The sequence below is a fragment of the Thermobia domestica genome, chromosome 5, assembly GCF_964235325.1.
Source record: "Thermobia domestica chromosome 5, izTheDome1.hap1.1, whole genome shotgun sequence".
NCBI lineage: Eukaryota > Metazoa > Arthropoda > Insecta > Zygentoma > Lepismatidae > Thermobia > Thermobia domestica.
In genome coordinates, this window is record NC_137458.1 from 35419778 (window position 1) to 35439733 (window position 19956).

At 36.1% G+C, this 19956-nt stretch overlaps 1 protein-coding gene across 1 annotated transcript in view; it reads right to left on the reverse strand.

The window, feature by feature from the left end:
* Positions 1 to 3005: 3005 nt before the first annotated feature.
* Positions 3006 to 19956, reverse strand: part of LOC145685855 (leukocyte elastase inhibitor-like) — a 164904-nt gene continuing 147953 nt past the window's right edge. The window contains exon 8 of the mRNA XM_081758484.1: positions 3006 to 3564. Coding sequence (XP_081614610.1) covers positions 3407 to 3564 — 158 coding nt within the window. The 3' untranslated portion in view covers positions 3006 to 3406. The remainder of the gene's footprint in view (positions 3565 to 19956) is intronic.

The window sequence follows — 19956 nt, forward strand, 5'->3', positions numbered from 1 at the left end:
CCACTGCCCATCACTACCACTGAGCCTCCTTGCCCCCCCAACTTAGTATTCGAATTAAGCATTAACTACATATTTTCCTACAAACTAATTCTTCAAATTTGGTTTATTATAATGGTTATCTTTGTGATCAAAGATTATATTATATTAATTGTACTAGCTTTTAAATTTAGAGGTACTTATTGTCTTTATTCTGAACTGAAAAATGTTCCAAGTCCAACTGAGGATAATTTTTAGAAGGAGCGAGATACATGAAAGTAAATGTTTTTATTTAGAAAATCTATGCTTTTATTTATGGTTTGTATTATTAATTAAGTTCCCTGTTGTCTCTCCTTAAAGTTCCGACTGCATGAAATAGATGTATCAATTGAAAATATGTCTATATATGTACATGGGCTCTTAATAATGTTCGCTCATATGTAGTGTAAATTTGTTCTGAGTCTTCGAAGAACATAATTCGGAAGTATAATTAAGTATAATTATTTGTCTTAACAAGGAATAACTTCTTTTTTGGGGTCGCGGTGGCTCAGTGATAAGGTACTTATCTCTGGTAAATAAGGTTCTGGTTCGATTCCATCTCGCGTTAACGAAGCGCTTTGGTAGTCAAAGACCATGCCCACAGATTTTCTCGGAGTTTTCCCCTTTCCTCATTCCACCCTTTATTCTCTATCATTATCTGCGTCTCCCTTTGCTTCTGTGCATAATTACGGGACCTTAAACAAAATCTGTGGCGGAAGGTACAAGCGGTCAGACTGGTTTTGCTTTAAAACGAAGCAGAGGTTATTAAATGAAGTAGTTTCCTATACATTTTATAGGTGGAGGTGGTAAGTTTTGGAGGATTGCATCAAGCACTTGGGAGAGATTGGGCACGACTGGGGCAAAATGTTAATATTTTTACATATAAATTTATTAGAACAAGTAATAAGACACATACAGGGTGCTCGTGCATCAATGACGGAAAATTCGGGAGATGAATCTACAGGTAAAAACAAGCAAAAAATGTCATATGAACATTTGGTGAATGCGGCTTTGTTTGGACGCTAGAGGCGTCTGAAATGTCACCTTCCGAGGCGGCAATTTGCTATATCGCAAGAACGGAGAGAAATACGAATTTCGGGTCGAAAGATATCAAAGGAAACCCCATCGAAGAATCCAATTATGTATAAATGATGGCGAAACAGTGGCGGAGCTAGAGGGGGCACAAAGAAAGTGAATGAAACATGGAGAAAAGTGAACAATTTACACTGAAAAATTGTAGGAGAGGATGTTACTTTGAACATGCAGCAACAAATGTTAATGAACAAAGGCAACAATGGCTACGCTGTAGGGACACTATGGGAGGCGGAATGTAGGAATACAGTGTCTTTGTAATGGAAAGAAATAAGAATATCGTGTCAATAGATATCAAAGGAAACCCCATCCGAAGAATCCAATTATGCACACGTACTGCGAAACAGTGGCGGCGCATAGGAGCTACAAAGAAACTGTTACACACTCTTAGTGCAAATTGTACAAAACACGTACGGAGGATGAGGCCCAGTGTACTGTAAAAACAAAAGGTATTGTACTTACCGTGGTCAACATAATGCTGTCTTAAAGAAGGTGTTCAATATGTCCTCCTTGTTCTTCGAGACAGACAGTTACACAATGGCGTAAGGATTCTCTGACTTTTGGCAGTAACGCTGGAGTTTGCCGTAGTGTGGCAAATGCAGCTCATTCTTCAAGCAACCCCACAGGAAAAAGGCTAGGGTATTCAGATCGGGTGAACGTGGGGGCCATACTCCTTTGCTTCCACGATCTATCTACCTGCGTGGAAATTTTTCGTTCAGATATGCACGAATAGTGGGGCATGAATGGGAAGGGATGCCATCATGAATAAACCACATACACTGTCGTGTCCTCAGTGACACATCTTTAAGTAGAATTGGTAGGCCCTAGGTCAGAAACTGGAGATACGATATTGCTTGCGTTCAATCGCTGTGGTAAGAAGTGTTGTTTCACAACGTCGTCATCAATAATACCAGCCAACACATGGAATTGGAAACGCTGATGATGCTTCGTCTCTCTCTACAATTGCATACGGGTTGTTGGGTGTCCATCGATGGTCATTGCGGACATTTGTGATGCCATCCCGTATGAATCTCTCATTCGAGAACAACATCTGTGCTAGAACTTTTCTCCGCGTTTCATTCACTTTCTTTGTGACCCTTGGCCCGCCACTGCTTCGTCATCACTTATGCAAAATTGGATTCTTCGGATGGGTGTTCCTTTGAAATCTTCTTACCCGATATTCCTATTTCTCTCCGTTATACAGATACTGTATTCTTACATTCCGCCTCCCATAGTGTCCCTACAGCGTAGCCATTGTTGCCTTTGTTCATTAACATTTGTTACTGCATGTTCAAAGTAACATCCTCTCCTACAATTTTTCAGTGTAAATTGTTCACTTTTCTCCATGTTTCATTCACTTTCTTTGTGCCCCCCTCTAGCGCCGCCACTGTTTCGCCATCACTTATGCATAATTGGATTCTTCGGATGGGGTTTCCTTTGATATCTTTTGACCCAACATTCGTATTTCTCTTCGTTCTTGCGATATAGCAAATTGCCGCCTCGGAAGGTGACATTTCAGACGCCTCTAGCGTCCAAACGAAGCCGCATTCATCCAATGTTCATGTGACATTTTTTGCTTGTTTTTACCTGTAGATTCATCTCCCGAATTTTCCGTCATTGATACGCGACCACCCTGTATAAACTATTCTGTAGCCTATTAATTATTTTGCTGATTTTCTTATTGTCAAAGAAATTCATAGTCTGTGTTCCCTCTCTATATCAAAGCACTAAGCTTAGTATCGAAACGAAAATTGTTTTTTAGTAAACAACAAAAATTGTTTGCAGACCTCACGCGGAAGCAGTCAATCTTTCGATTGAGTTAAATAAATTACGTAAACAGGATTGGAAATAATTTCTCTCTATTCTGTAACTTCTAATACAAAATTATTTCGTGACTGTACATATACTTGTCATGTTCTCGCAAGCATTTATTAACACGTACAAAGAAATTACGAAAACACTATATACAAATGGATCATTTAAATATTATAATACAATTTCCATTACACTTTACAGACTTTATCTTAATAAACAGGACTCTAATTTCCTTTGACTTTGGAATAATTATAAACGGGCTGTATAGTTATGTTCAAGGAAACTTGACCAACTTCCTATTGTTGAGAGATCTTTAACAATATATAACATTCTGATATATAACTTTGTAGCTAAACTTTATTGCAGTCAATATACGCCTTTAGTTTTTGTAATTCTAAGCACATATCGTAAAACTTCTCAAACCAAGACAGACATTCGTGGATTTTTGTTTTTCTTTTTTAATCGAAATGTAGAGTAAGTTATTTCAGCTGTCTTCATATCTTGATGTACTTGGAGTCTTCAAGCACCCAATGAAAAGAATTGTACAGCTAAAAACGTCGTATATCATAAATACAAACGGACGATCAGCAACGAAGTTCTTTGGAGGTTCACTGTAGGTCCAGTCACACTGCCACTCCATTCCTGAAACGATAAGACTATGTCATCCCTTCTTACTTTCCTACTTATGAAGAAATCACAGAACAAATTCAAAATATTACCTCAGCAAGAAATGGTGTAGAACACATAACTTTAAAATAAATACACATAAGTAAATAAATTTAACCTACATATATATAAAAAGAGAATTGATTGGTGAAACAGATAGAAGAAACTAAAACTGTTATTAAAGCTTAGGAGTCACGTCTCAAATTTTTATTCACTTTCTTCAATTTCCTACACCAATTAAAATAAAATAATGTATTGTATAAAAAGCTTGTACTCAAAAAGTGTTTTTTTGATCGCTGTTATATAGTTTTTTAGTCTATTCAACATCCTAGTCATTTTTACTCCTAATTACCTGAGAGCAACCAAATTTCTGTGAATGTTAAGGTTGTATAAGCATCAGGTGCTCAATAATTATGTCTAAATAAATAGTTTTACACATAAACAACAAACTAGAGGAGAAAGTTGTCAAAATAATGTCGTGTCATTGGATTTATGCATTTGTACAAAATTTCTCTAGTTAGTGTAAAAGTGCGTGAAATATAAGTTGTAAGATTTGACTAACAAACAAACAAACAGCAAACTGCAATGAGAAACTTTCGTGCTCCACTTTCTTCAGATAACCTTTCTTAAGAGTCTTCATCCCGGCGAAATTAAAATACCGCTAATTTTACAATGATATCTTCAAATAGATAAAAGATAATTGAAATATGGAACAAGAGCGCCCTAGACAATATTATTTTGCGTGAGGTAGCGTTATCACAAGTCACCTAGCGACTTTCAGTTTTCAGCTGTTTAGAAACGCGAAAATAAATGCCGATTTTCAAAATGACTCGAAATCGAAAGCAGATAAGTGAGTCGTGATAACGGTTTCTCATGTAAAATGATATTGTCTAGGGCGCTCTTGTTCCACATTTCTATTATCTTTTATCTATTTGAAGATATCGCATAATTACTGTAAAATTAGAGGTATTTTAATTTCGCCGGGATGAAGACTCTTAACTTTACATACAACTTTTCTGTTTTGATACCGTCCTCAGCTGTAACTACTTCGCTCCCTCCTTTTCTTTGCTGTCATTACACACTCCAAAAAAATATCTAAAATTGTCGACTATTTCTAACATTTGTATTTCTGCCTCAATATTTCTAACATCTTGGTTTCCCGTTCGACTCATCTAATTTTCTCCCTTCTTCTCAATACACTCATTTCAAAGGCTTTTAATCTTTCTCGACGCTTTTGCAATGTCCATGTTTCTGCACTGTATAGTAAAATACTCCACATGAAACATTTTGTGTGTCTTTTTCTTAACTTTGTTCAAGGACCCACAAAATAGAAGTTTCTTCCTCCTATCTGATTCTTTCACCATTTCTATTCTTGCTTTTAGTCCACGTTCGCACTTCATGTCAGCATTAACATTACTACCCAGGTATCGAAAAACTAGTCACCTGTTCTCTCCCTCCTACTTCTATATTTGACACCCACTTCTTAGTTGTAACCACCATGCTTTTTTATCTATGTCATTTATTTTTATCCCATTTTCTTCAAGTTCCCTAAAATCTTATTGACTATTTTCAGACTCTGTAACAAGTACCATATCATCTGCAAATCCTATACACCGAATCATTTAGCTCCCTATCGAAATACTATCTTAATTATGTAGGTTCTCCTTTACTGTCCTCCTACATAGATAAATGTTAAATAACGTCGGCGAATGAAGATCCCTGTCGAACCTCTTCCAACTGAACCCCCTGTCATTTCCTCCTCTTTTTGCTGCATTTGATGTGAGACTATAGATTTGACATCTCTCTGAGTTTGATTTCTTAGCCAACAGTATCATGATAGTCTCCAGAAAATCTTTTGGTCACTCTCCTGTTTCCTATATTTCATTGCAGAGGTGCAACAATTCTTTCTTGCCTTTGTCCCGTTCACTACCTATCCACTCTTATTTTCAAGTGCCATAGCAATATATCCTTGTATTCTTCTAAGTTCCATAGATATCTACTCTTTGTATATTTCCTAACTCTTTCTAATTCTTCTATGTCCTCACATTTCCTTTTGTAAAACTCATTCCTTGCTCTGTCTGTTTCTCTTCTTAATTCGTTGTTTAACTTCCACTACATCTCTGCCATTTTCTATTAGTAACCTATTTCCACGCCTTCCTTTCTCTCATATGCTGCAAATCTCTTCTGCAGCCCATGGTTTCTTATTCATTTTGTGTTCGCGCTACTACTTCTTCTGCAGCCTGTTCTATGCAAAATTTAAAATGCTCCCAATGTCTTATTATCTACAAATATTCTTTTCTCGTTCGCGTACTTTCCTTAGAATTTTTGTACAAAGATATTTCTTCATTTTTCCATTTTTCAGTATTAATACCTACTTTTCGTCTGGCTACGCTTCAGCTGAATATTCACTTCGGCCAGCATAAGATTATGACCAGAGAAAATGTTGGCCTGGGAAGGCTCTTTGCATTTTTTTGAAGCTATTTCGATACTTGTCCTGAATAATAATATAGTCTATTTGATATCTGCTACCTCTATTCAGGATTTGTATGTACACCTTGTCTCAAAAAGGTTGAGCGCATTCTTTATTGGTGTTTTGAGGCAAAAATTTTCTAAGTCCAGCTTCGGGTATCTTCGGGAAAAAGTAAGCCAGGTTCGAACCTCCAAGCCAGCCTTTGCAATCGGGAAAAAGTTTGCATATTTGTTTTTCTTCTTTTAAATATAATAAGACTTGTTACCAAGTGTTTAAAAAAGCAACATTGATTGAAATACTTAATGATACAATATTTCGAAACTTTTTTTTTTTTTTTTAATGTCAGCACATGCTTGTTTGTCATTTAGCTCTCCATACGTAATGGAACATTTAAATACGTGAAAGAATCTTTCCATATGTAAAAGAATGCTCAAAGTTAAGAAATAGAACATAATTATCGCCCGAGTACTAAAATAAAAGTCAAAGTAGAACAGAAACAGCGTTTGTAATGGATATGAATGTCATAATTATCTTGAGATCCGTTATACATCGCTAGAAGCATAGTTCTAGAAGTCTTTGTGTTAGCTCATTGGTAAGCTGTCGGATTTCAAATCTTAAGGTTGAGAGTTCGAATCCCGTCTAGGTTAGTCCTTTTTTTAAAATTATATTTTCCGCAATGCATGAAAAATTATATAAAATAATTACATTAGAATACATAAGTTGTGTATATATAACATAATCATTGCAGAACATAGTAATTATTATGTTTAAAATATAACATCTGAGATAATTTTCACAGTAGGTCGGTATTATATATGAGGATATAAATACAACTTAAGAAACTCGTTCAATAGCAATAAATAAGTTATGTAGTGTATTTATTTGCATCTATTTGTCATACAGATGTAACTTCTCATTATTCTCATTACAGCATGTCATTTACATTCGTGAAATATAATATATTCCTACGGATATAGAAAGTGTATAAACAGAGTATCCAAAGTCGTATCCTGCTTCAAGACACATAACTTTTCCGGATCCCCTTAACGTCACGGGAAGAAACACAAACTCTCTTTAGAACGGAATGTCGTTACTTAGAATCTCATTCGAATACGTTGAATATGCTTTTGTATATTCATCTCTCTCTCTCTCTCTCTCTCTCTCTCTCTCTCTCTTCGCTTTGTTTATGTGTGTGTGTGTGTGTGTGTGTTGCGGAATATCCCAAGTTGAATACAACATTTGCCAAGTATATGAGCATCATTGTCATCGAATACCAGAAATTGAAAATCGTGTTTCTTCAGGTTGGGTTTGCGTGTTCATGTTAGCTCACTGGTAGAGTACGGACTTGCCAATAAAGAGGTCTTGAGTTCAAAGCCTACAGCTAATTATCATTCTTTTGTTAGTAGGATTGCACAGAAATCGGATACAAGGAGTGGTTTACTTCTAAAAATATTTTCAGAAGCGTTTAGGTAGCCCTGAAAAGGGCTGTTTTCGGGAGTTAAGGCGGGGACATTAATATTGTGTCCAAGACCCTTCTGAATTTATTACACGCTCCATTCTTAAAACTGGAAAAAGGGGCCGTTGTCATAGAAACCACTGTTGCCATAACAACGAATCCTGTCACCGCTCGTCAATCTAAAACTGATTGAAAAAAAAAAATCTGCAACAAAAGTGATGCACAGAATAAGTCGTGAGTGGGAACCCTTCACCCCTGGTAGGGATGTTCATGAAGCTATCAGCTTATGCCTAATTATATTGGAATATAATTTCCATTTCTTAATTTCGAAACATACTAGGTTCGATCGAAACGAGAAAACTTTTTATCGGACTTCTAAAGAAAATAAAATAAAATAAATAAATACATGACCGTGTTTATTACATATAGAATTCCCAGTCACGACCCCCTTTTCAGTTTTATTAAAAAGAAATTAGAAGGAGGAGAAGAAGATGAAGAAAAGAAAAAGAAGATAGAAGAGGAAAGATGTAAAGTAAGAAGGTGATAAAGGGGAAGCTGTTACTAAATATTTTGAGGAATATGGTAAAGGAAAGTGAATAATTATCTAATTGTGATCATTTCCAATAGCTATTGGGTAAATGTCTGGTATTAGGGTGATCAAAGATAGACACATGTTAACCCATACATCCCCGATCTAGATCCATTTGACCCCAACTACCGAATTATCCCAATCTAGCTCGGAGATAGATGAGAAAGTTTAATTTTACCGTTTATTCAATATTTCCAGAAGGTTTAGACTAATATTCAATATTTGAAAAATGAACGACGAAGTTGATGGCATGTTAGAAACGACCACAGGAAAAAAAAATCAGAGTATCACATATGTGTCGAAGATTTTGACTTTCACAGTTCTCTCATGATGATCATTCGTTCAGGCTACTTCAGTCCTTTTTACTTCCTTCATAGAGCCAACTTAAGTTAGTATTAACATTCAATGAGTTCAATTGATAACTACCAATAATTATAATAAATTACACATGTATGACAAGATAATGGATGCACTTAATACTAAACCTACATTTCACTCACACACACATTCATACAGGACAATGTATACTTCGGGTTGTATTTAGTTAAATTAAACTAACCTAACTATATTGCTATAGACATTTATTACATTTCAATAGAAGAAGATTTAGTTTGACATAACAAAAAAAAATTAATACATGAAAAGAATGTTTCATAAACATGCACAGAAATTCGCTACTTGCAACAAGATCAAATAACACATTTCCCTTTTATATATATATATATTAAAAGTTGAATTACATGAAAAAGAATTAAACCAAAGACGAAACAAGAAAAAAGAAGAAAAAAAACTTCAAGGGTCAAGATATATTTAAAATTCAATGCAATGAATACATATCGTTGCAGGCAAAAGAGAAAAAATAATTGGTTAATCATTCAAAAAAAAACACTTTAGTAATATTTTATTGAGTCTTTGTCTCAATAGGAGACATATCGACAGTTTTATGAGTCTTTGTTTTTACGTCGATAATAGCTTCTTTTTCCAACTCTCTTTCTACGCACTGTGGTTTGTGTCCATGAGAGTATTCAATTGGTTTTGTTTTAACTATAGACAACTAACTGCTTCATATCACATATATGTTTATATTTTTCACTTTGTCACTCGACGCACTTGATCTAAAATTTCAAAGTTTGTTAATATTAAAGAAAAATTATCAAATCCAGTCACAGATATTGGGAACATATTTCCATGTTCCGGTATTCACATTAACTTATTAAACAGCTTTCAGTTCGTTGAATTTAAGATCACTAATTTTTTCCTAGTATAGATCTTGTAGTCAAAAGATTCTAAATATTGAATAGTTTGGTTTCCGATCGCAGGGGAAGGATTTGTTTCATGTTTACTGATGGAAAAAGTCGTTGGAGGGGCGCACTGTTTCGTAGGTTGCTAATTTCACTCGCAAAGTAAATTTGGGTAAGGATTAGGGTTATTCTTATTTATCTTACGACCCGCTACTTGTTTTATTCACATGCAGTAGTTAACATTATATTCCACTTTAATAGTTACAAAAATTAATAACAACTCAACAAAAAGTAATTTATGACAATTTACGCGGGAATACTATATATCACAAATAGTTAATTAATACCGAGTGTCAAAAATCTATGGCAACCTAACAAGACCAGGGTAAATATCGAGCCCATTACATACATACTCGCATATATATATATGTATTCATATTAATCAATACAATAAATTTCACTTTAATATCTATCTTAATATTTCGTCGACGTTTAAATTCTACATAACCATTCATATTCGACAAGTATTCATATTTTATAAATATTTATATTTATTTGGCTCAAAGACAAAACAAAAACCCTGACTATCAAAATTCACCTTTTTTCCTTCATAAGGTTGCAACATTGTATTTCATATGAATAAACCCGATAATCAATAATCATTTTCAATTTACTAAAGATCCGCGTATATATACAAAAAAAAATAGCTGGTGTTATTTAATGAGTTGATATAAGAGGTGGAAAATGCAACAAATAGAGCAGGCACGTAACTCTTAAAACTATGTAAGTACATATATATATGTATATAAAAAAAAATCAATGTTATTCGAAACTAGTGGGCCCAAACTATTAATACATACACACTATATGACCAATCAATAGAATTAAAAACCAGAAATCAGTAATCAATTGATATAAGTTGTATGATCAATGAATAACGAAGGTTTCTAGGAATCTGAAAGCATAGTGTACCTTCCCGTCAATTTCTCCCGTGGTGGATTGAATATCGCGAAAATGGTCCTGAGTTGTGCTGCAATACCTCCACGAATTGCATCCCTCGATGTCTCAGTTAGTACATACGATCGAAATAAGTTATATAAATATTGTATGTTTTCATGAGTTTCAGAAACCGGGGGGGGGAAGGTTGAAAAATTTGAAAAAAAAAATCTCTAAGTAATGAAGACAGAGAGAGAGATAGAAAAGAAAGAAGACGAAGAATAGGGGCGCCAAAGACTTAAGTGAGAAATAACTAACGCTACAAAGACAGAAGTCGAATTTCACTCTCAACAAATCCTTAGCCAAAATATTATTAAAATGCCAAAAGGGTGGTCTACTCAAATACGTAGACTCAAGGAGCGCCCTGCTGCCAAGGAGCAAGTCTGTGTCTTGTAAATAATAACTTCACAAGTTATTGCTTGTAAAATTATTATCTAGTAACCGTATCCGGCCCAAACCAACAGGGTCCCGAAAATCGTCCGGAAGGTTGGAGTAGGCGTTAATTTAGGATTTCAAAGAAAAAAAAATCATCCGACCACTTGGAAACTAGAAGATTCCAGAATAGTAATGAAATTAGAGTAATAGCTAAGATATCCCTAATTAGTGATTTGCCAAAATTAAAAAAAAAATTAAATAAACTGAATTTTGGATCGGTGATTTCAATAACCAAAACATCACCGATAGCTACCCTGCGCAGACACGCCACAGTCTGGGATGTCGTTAATTTCCCTCATCTAATTAAACTAAGGAAAGAAACGAAAATACTTAAGGGGACTAGGGGTCGACATCCGGGTACGCTAACATAAATATTAATTTAGTAGCAGTTAATTTAATCGGATAGTCCGAACTGAGTTATATGAACACTGCACCATAAATAAATAAGGTAAGCAACAAAAAAAAATCTCGGAGAGGCTATGAATGTTAAAGGTACAAATGACCGAAACCTGTACTTTTCGATGATCACAGGATATAGCAGTCGGTTTTCTTAATTATCATTTCTGTCATCCTTTAGAAGTAATTCCCACATGATGCTACCCTATCTGATGAAAGGCTTAAGATCTGGGGCTGTTATTATGAGGTACATAAATGCAAAGTAACACACAATTCCCAACTATAATTTACATTCAAGTAGCAAACTCGGTTGGATGAATGCACTGGTGTGGAAGTCAAAACGCGAGAGATTTTTTTTTTTCGTAAACATATTCATATTTTCACTATATAAAATTCACTAGGCCTATCCATTTAAATATAGGGGTCGTCATCTCGTTCATATTATATATCATATTATTAACATATCATTACATTCATTCATTATCTACTAATTTTCGCACGAAGTAATATTTTATAAACACCCTATTTCGTACATTTTACACGCAGGCCATACACATATCTACATTACGCAGTAATAAATATATATATATATATAACTATCACAATCTATCACGCTCAAACCACCACACGATCACATTCATCGAACCACGTACTCTTTATTTCGAAGCACCCAAATTGTATTTACCTTGCAGGTTTAAAAAAAAAATCATACATGTATTTACGGAAAGTTAAATTGTCAATGATTAATCTATTTCTGATTTGTTGATAAAACTGAAGCAACAATGGAATTTTCTACAGCCACGGGAAAAAAGAATTTAATACTACATTTTTAAACAAACAGTAACAGCATATGGGCTTTACTTCTATTAAGAAAATAGGTGTTCTTTATTTCAGCGGATTATTCATTAACTACTGGACCTAGCAAGCTGAAATTTTCAGCACAGTAAGATCTCATGCTATTTTATACGAAGGTATACTCATCCGAACCGAAAACCATGTCCACGGGAAGTAATTTGAGAATAACTGTCCAAAATCAAACAATCTAAATCACTAAGTCATGCGATGTCGTACTGTCAACAAACAATTGACTACCGAAAACTGACGCTATGGCGCTGTAGCAGGGCCGCAACTAGGGGGGGGCAGAGGGGGCACGTGCCCCGGGCGCGTGGTTGGAGGGGGCGCCAGAAAGAAGATAGTATATCAATTGTTTTAAAAATCGCACCCTTTCCCTTGAGGAACTCTTTCTAGAGGTTAAAGGAAATCAAAAGTTTACTTGGCCTTTTCCATGAGACCTCTTTTAGAGAGAGAGAGAGAGAGAGAGAGAGAGAGTCTCATCTAAATAGGTGTAATGTCATACATTAAAAACCTAATATTGCATGCATTTGTTCCCTTGGGTGACCACAGAGAATCCGCCCCCCCTTTCCTTTTCCTACCACAAGGAGCTGTTTGTCTGTATAATTCCATTGAGTTGAGTTGATTTTGAGTTTAACGTCCCTTTCAGCAGCAAGGCTATATGAGACGTGGATAGGGATGCGCACAAGATAAGATTTGAGGCTGTCTCGTCTCGAAAATGTGCTGTAAAAGTGATGTCTCGACTCGAAAAATGTATACTTTTCTATTGGAAGAGCTGTGTCTCGACTCGAAATTTGTCAGGAAAATTCTGTCTCGACTCGTCTCGTGCGCATCCCTAGACGTGGACCTACTGATTAACGTGGAATCCGAACCACATGAGCTCCCGCCAGGAATCGAACCCGGGTCTCCCACGCCAAAGGCGCGTACGCTAACCGCTTAGCCACGAAGAAGCTCTATAATTCCATTGAGAACAGCTCTGAAGTTTAAAACGCTGTTATCAATAGGGGCGGGGGCGAAAAGTTACCGATTTTTGTTGCTTGCTGGTGGTTGAAGAGTTTTGCTCAGACGCGCCCCCTGTAATGTTACGCAATTGCTGTAATGTTTTTAAACTAGAGGGCAGTTTTGTGGCGGAAAAGATAAGTTACACGCCTCGGTGTATTTAATTGTTTCTTGTACGCCTACTAAGGGATTTTGCGAGTGAAGGCTGTATAAAGTTTTATCTATTAGTTTTGCTTGAGAGCTTTTCGAGGCATTTTGAATTGTTATCTATCAGTCCAACTTATGCTTTATTGTTAATTTCAATCATTGTTTTACATTAATCGTGTATAATGTATAATATTTACTATACATTAAATAATCTAAATATCTTGATCTATTTATTAATATTTTATGAAGCAATTTCTTTCATATTTAATGAACTTTCTAGTTAATACACTGTAAAGAGATATGCTTTGCTCGAATCAGTTTTTTCTATCACTTGTGTGCACCTTAGAGATGCATATATTCAGAAAGAGAAAGTATACAGAAAGGTGCACAAAAAGTACAGAAAGTGCTCAAGTTCGAGAGGTACACATAACAATATAGTGTGGAGTTCTTGTGTGCTTCATTGTTGATGGAAAGTTTTCTTCTTTTCTTCTTTTCTCCACATCAAAGGATTACACCGAAAACTTTACAGAAATAAAAATAAGCTTTTCATTGTTGCATTGTTATGTTCTCAATGATTTTGCATTGTAAATATTTTTTAAAAAAATATTAATATAGTATATGTTAAACGCAGTTAAATAGAATTTCCAAGAATTATGCTATGTATTTTAAATTATGCTTTATTTTCTAAAATTATGCTTTATTATTCTTTAAAATTAGTTTCTTCTCGACCCTTAGACAACCACACCCATGTTCAAGGTACCAACCATATGTCTAAATTGCTATTATGCTTTTTATGCTTTTGGGTTGCTCTATTTATAATATACCAGATATTTTCAAGTTTATTTTGTATTGTTTTTATATTTTTAAATGAAAGCTTATGTACAAAATTATTTTTGGGTTTATTAGAACTAAATGTTATTTCAATTATAACTTTATGATGTACTAGATATTTTCTAGTTTATTTTGTATTAGTTTCTTATTTTAATATGAAAGCGTATGTTCATAATTATTCTTCGGGTTATTAAAACTAAATGTGTTATTTCAATTAATAACTGTATAATGTGGCAAATATTTTCTAGTTCATTTTGTTTTGATTTCTTCATACAACATTAAAACAAAATGTATGTACAAAATTATTCTTAAAACTTGTGAGCACATAACGAATGTAATATATTTTTGTGGTTAAAGTAAGTTTGATTAAAGTATTTAAAAATCGATATAACTGGTTTCATTAAGAATGTTATTTACATGTAATCCATAAGTAAGTGATACTTTTCGACTAAACCTGGGGGGAGGGGGGCGCCGAATTGTGTGTTTGCCCCGGGTGACAGAAACCCTAGTTGCGGGCCTGCGCTGTAGTGGAGGCATAATTTACCGTGTACTGAAATGTATACTTGTACTCATTAATCAGAAATTTAATATTTACTCTGGTTTATTTATGTTAGAAAAATGGTACTAAATTAAAGCATATTTATACACTGTCCAAATCGAAAATTCACACACTCACACAAAACTACTAACTACATACACCACTGTTAGTACTATACATAAAGACAACTAACTAAACTAAACATGCACCATTTAGTTACATGCATGTTGACGAAAATAACCTAACACATTAAATTTAAAATACATTACTCCCTCGTCGATATATACATAGTCGGCTCTATTTAATTTAAAGGGGGTAAAATGAGAAAGGTAAACACTAGGTCTAATTGACCTGACCAATTGTTTACATAATGATTGCCAAAAATTGATGCCCTGGGGGAACCTTAACGAGGTTTATGGAGGGACCCTTCCCCTGAAAGGGGAAAAGGCCCTAAAACGAACAATAACTAACCCATTCCCCCGCTAGAACTGGTTCAATTTGGAAAAGGGGATAGGAGCCCTTTTAAGCTAACTTAAGCTGCCATTATTATTATTCACTTTACAACCATCAAACCTACGTACATGCGATTACTGAATAAATAATAGAAAGTCACATTTACTTAATACACGAACAACATGCACCAAACAGGTCGTAATTTCCCTAATCCCTACTTGAGTTTGAAATAAAAAAAATAAAGTCACTCTTTCACTGTTGTCTATTCTCGATAGGCAGCAAACATGGCTTCCTAGTAAACAGAACTGGAATTTGTTATTTCACTGAATTGCAGCTTCTTTACCAAAATTTGCGGATTTTTCGGGCTCCTATTCCGTTGTAAATCTTTAACTATTGAATTACATTATATGTTACCTTAGTTGTCCTTGGAAATTGGAATTCTTCCCGAAAAATATGTAGCACAAAATTCACAAGCTGCTCCTTGCAAGGTGTCTTCGATTGTTCTGATAACATTGCGCCGAAAAAGCCAGAGGTAGGAGAATTCCTCCAATCAGAACGAAAACTTTAGCCGCGGAAATTACAAAGCAAATAGAAATTTGGCAAATCCAGATATAACCGGATCTGAAAGTGACTATGGACTAGTGAGAGGGGGTGAGGGAAAGATTAGGTACCTGGCTAAATTCTACATTGGTCTGAAATTAAGGAAATTTATATCCAATAACGGAACTATGTTTCGGTATGACGTCAGAATGGTAAACCTTGTAACTATTCAAGTTATATATCCGTAAATGGGATTTACACTTAATCAAAATATAAATAAATATATTATACAGTGGGAATATGGTTACTAACGAAACCTTTGGGTTCATTATATTTAATTCGAAGTAAAGAGAGTAAATAAATTGTGTAACTAAACCGAAATTGAATAAAAAAAATTACTAGGTACAGGATGCGTAAAAAAAATTGCCATTACTTTCAACTGTAATGGTACATTACAGTTTTCCCCGGCCCATTAACAAAATTTTGTTAGAATAACAAAATTTTGCTAATTGGGAATACTAACTAATGATGCTTGTTAAGTTAACACACTCATTCATCCCATTCAAACGTTACCAGTCACTCTAGGACAGTGTATTATATCTACTTGGGGTATTGCGCAAGTAATTCACTACGTTTATCTTCTGTACAATTGAAAATCTTTAAATTTCGAAAATTGTGAGTTCCGATACTTTCACCTTTGAGATTATACAAAACAGCGCAGTTTTTTAATAATTTTTTCACGATAAACGGGCCAGTGAAAATTTTCATCCATTTGGCGGATTCCTGCTTTATTATTGACGATAAGTTGTGTAATTTCAGCATTACTAGTTGACCTTCCTCCAGAGTAACAGAATGTGTTGACCGTTTACTAGAATTTCGTGAATTTATATCTATCTCCGTAAATTTAAACCTATTTTCAACGGAATCTAATTGTTTTGGCCATGGGAACACCTTCCGGTAGTTGCCAACAGCAGAGTAACTCAGAAAACGTTCCGCCGGCGTGCAACCAATACTTGAGCAATAAGAATTATTAAGAAGGTCCTGTATTTTTACAAGATATCTATACCAGGTGGTTTGATCTTCATTACACCATAACCGAACTAACCTATTGAGCTCTTTATGGCTGCGCTCTGTTATGCTGTTACCCTGAGGAGAATAGCTAGCTGTTTTCTTGTGTTTAATTTTATACTTAGCACAGAAATCCTGCCACAGTTTGGACTGGAACTGTGGGCCCCTGTCACTTAAGAATTCTTGAGGATATGGTAAAAGGTGAAAATATCTTCTCTCTAGTACCGTTATTATTTCTTTGGTATGAGCTTTTCTGAGCGGAAGAAAAGTAACAAAACGAGAGTAAATATCTATTAATGATAAAATATAATAGTATCCCTGGCTAGGTGGTAATTTCCCAATAAGGTCCACCCCCAGAGTCTCATGGGGTACATTTGCTCTTATGTGATATTCTTGCTGAGCTATGGTTCGGTTTGCGAACTTTGTTTCCGCACATTGGATACAGTTTCGGATGAAATTTTTTATGGTAGCTTTTTGATTTTTCCAATAAAAGATTGCGCGACAAAAGCGATAACATTTTTGAACTCCAAAATGACCTGTGGAGTGAACAATACTGATAATTTGGTGAATACAAGCCTGAGGTATTACTAAAAGCCATTTTTGAACTCGCAACGGTTTTATGTACATTAACCCACAATGCATTGCGATTCTATTCTGATTACCACTATTTTCAAATTGCCTTAAGAACGTTTGACATAATTCATCAGTTTCTTGATTTTTCTTGATATGATTTAAATCAATGTCAGCATATTGTGTTTTCGTTAGGAAATGCACATAATGGGTTTCGGGTTCAAGCAATACCTCAGGCGGGTACCTACTAAGTGTATCGGCGATAATGTTCTCGCGGCCTGGACAGTGCTGAAATGTTAAATCAAATTTCTGTAATTTAAGTAGGATCCTGGTGGTTCTTGGTTCAAGGTTCTTCTGAGTGAAAGCATGAGTAACTGCTGCATTGTCGGTATGAACATGCGTGATACGACCCATAATATGTTGTTCAAAGTGCTCACATAGGAACAGAACGGACAGTAGTTCCAACTGAGAGATCGACAGAGACAATTCGTAAGGCTTTACCCGTCGACTAGCATATCCGATGACATTAGTCCGCAGTTTCCCGTCTATCACTGCCATTTAATATTGTTCTAGGCTCACCGTTACCACGCACTTGCGAAGGGACTGAATTCTGGGGTCGATTTACATTATTGTTACTATTATTCTGACTATTACCGTTCTCCCTTCTTCCGTACGTCCTGTTAAAATTCCTCCTGGTGTTATCGCCCCTGTCCGGGTTCGATTCCATGTTGGTACGGTCATAGGGACGATAACTCCGGCGATTGTTGAACATGGGCCGATTCCTAAATAGTCGCCGGCCATTATTGTTGTTTTCTGAGCCATACCCACTAGGATAACGAGATCCAGCTTGGGTATAACTCAGGAAATCTGTCTGGCAACTTGCCGTTACCTTCGTCTTCGTCGGTTTTAGAATTTTTGCCTGTCGGGCGAAGTATCGTTTTGGTGGACCACCAACTTCCTTGCCGCACAAGGCAGCTAAACGTGAGGTGACTTCTCGCACCGTTTGGCACAAGTGGGACGCTATGGCCCGGGACTCATCGGGTGGAAGAGCGTTAACTATAATATCTACAAGTTCAGCCTGAGAGGGATGTTCAGCTATCTGATAATATAGTTCGATAATTTTCCAAGCATAGTCCAAGAGGGACCCATACTTGGAGCGATCATACCGGAGTGATTGTAAGTTTCTCTTTTGGAGCCGTTCGATGTGCTCATTACAATATTCTTCTTTGAAAAGAATCAAAAAATCACTAAACGTCCGGATTTGGTATTTAACCGAAGCAAACCATGCGCCCGAAGCGGCGATCAAACATTTTTCAACTATCTGCAGGCGTTCCCCATCAGTAAGTTTATACATGTCTAAATATTGCTGCAGTCTCCGCAGGAAAACTCGAGGTAACCCGTTAGTAATGTTCCCATCGAAAGTGGGAAAACGTTCAATATCCCGGAGGGAAACTTTAGAGCTCATACTATACGGGGCAGGAAAGGAATCCAGTGGAATCAACGCGTTATCCTGAGCAGTTGGGGTTGTCACCGGATTTGCCACCGACGGAGTGGTCACTGAACTGAACGCTCCCATATGACCAAGAGAGGTTTTGTAATTTGTGTTGACCATGTAAGGTTCAAACTTAGGACCCACCACGGTAGTAACCGACGGTCCGGCACATCTCCTTTCCCCTCCTGGCAGCACGCTGTACGATTGTACCATTCCAAAGGTAGAGTGAGCATTTACGCTAGTGACTGTTGTAGTCACAACACTCGACTGCATCGGTACATCAAAATTACTCAACCATGATTTCGAGGTTGGCTGATGCGGGGGGCAATACATTGCTGTGTCCCGTGCATCGGGCAACACTTGACTCTTACCCGGGAGGACGTTACTTGTTTCTGGGAGAATTTTCCCTGGAGAATCGCCATCAGGAAAAGGATAGGAGATATCAGACTTGGCGATTTGCAATTTAGTAATATTCCCCTTAATACTGTCTACTTCGGTTTGAATTCGACTAATTCTTTGGTCAACCGACTCTAGTTTAGTTTCTATTGATAGGTCGGATATTACAACATTCAATCTACTTATTTCAGCCTGCTGCTGTTCAACTTTTTGTTCGATGTCACCAAATCTTTTGTTTGTACTCTCAAACCTTATATCTATTTCGTTGAATTTTTTATTTGTTTCGTCTCTGAGCTGCTCGGTAGACTGTTGGGCCCGGTATCTAACCTGCTCTAGTTCCGTAGACGTTTGCTCTTTCAATTTGCTCATCGAAGAAGCAAAGTCTAAACAAATCTGGTCAAATTTATTGTTTAATATCTCGAATCGAGCGTCGGTCTCTCGTTTCGAGGTATCAAACTTCTCATTTATTTCACGTCTCATTTCTGCATTCTCACGCCTCATTTCTGTATTATTTTGTTCCATGTTAGTGAATCTTTCGTTCATATTAGAAAATTTTTCATGCATCATTTCCATCATCTGGCGAATTAATGCAGACGTGTCAGACCCTCCAGATGACATTCCTTCCTTCGGGTTTGCCGTCTGATCCCGAGAATCACTTTGATTTTCACTCTTTTCCTCATCGTCGAGGTCAGATATCTCCGCTGGAGATATTTGGCCTCGGTCCTTTTCACACTCCTCACAATATTTCATTATTTCGCCGGTTTGAACTTTTTCTGCATTTTCAGCAGTATCGTCCAAATTGGAGCAAGCAAAGTGGATCCATTTTAGTCCACAACCGGTACATCTTATAGGTCTCCGCGGGGCGCGAGATCTTTTCTCTTTTTCGTTTAATGTGCATT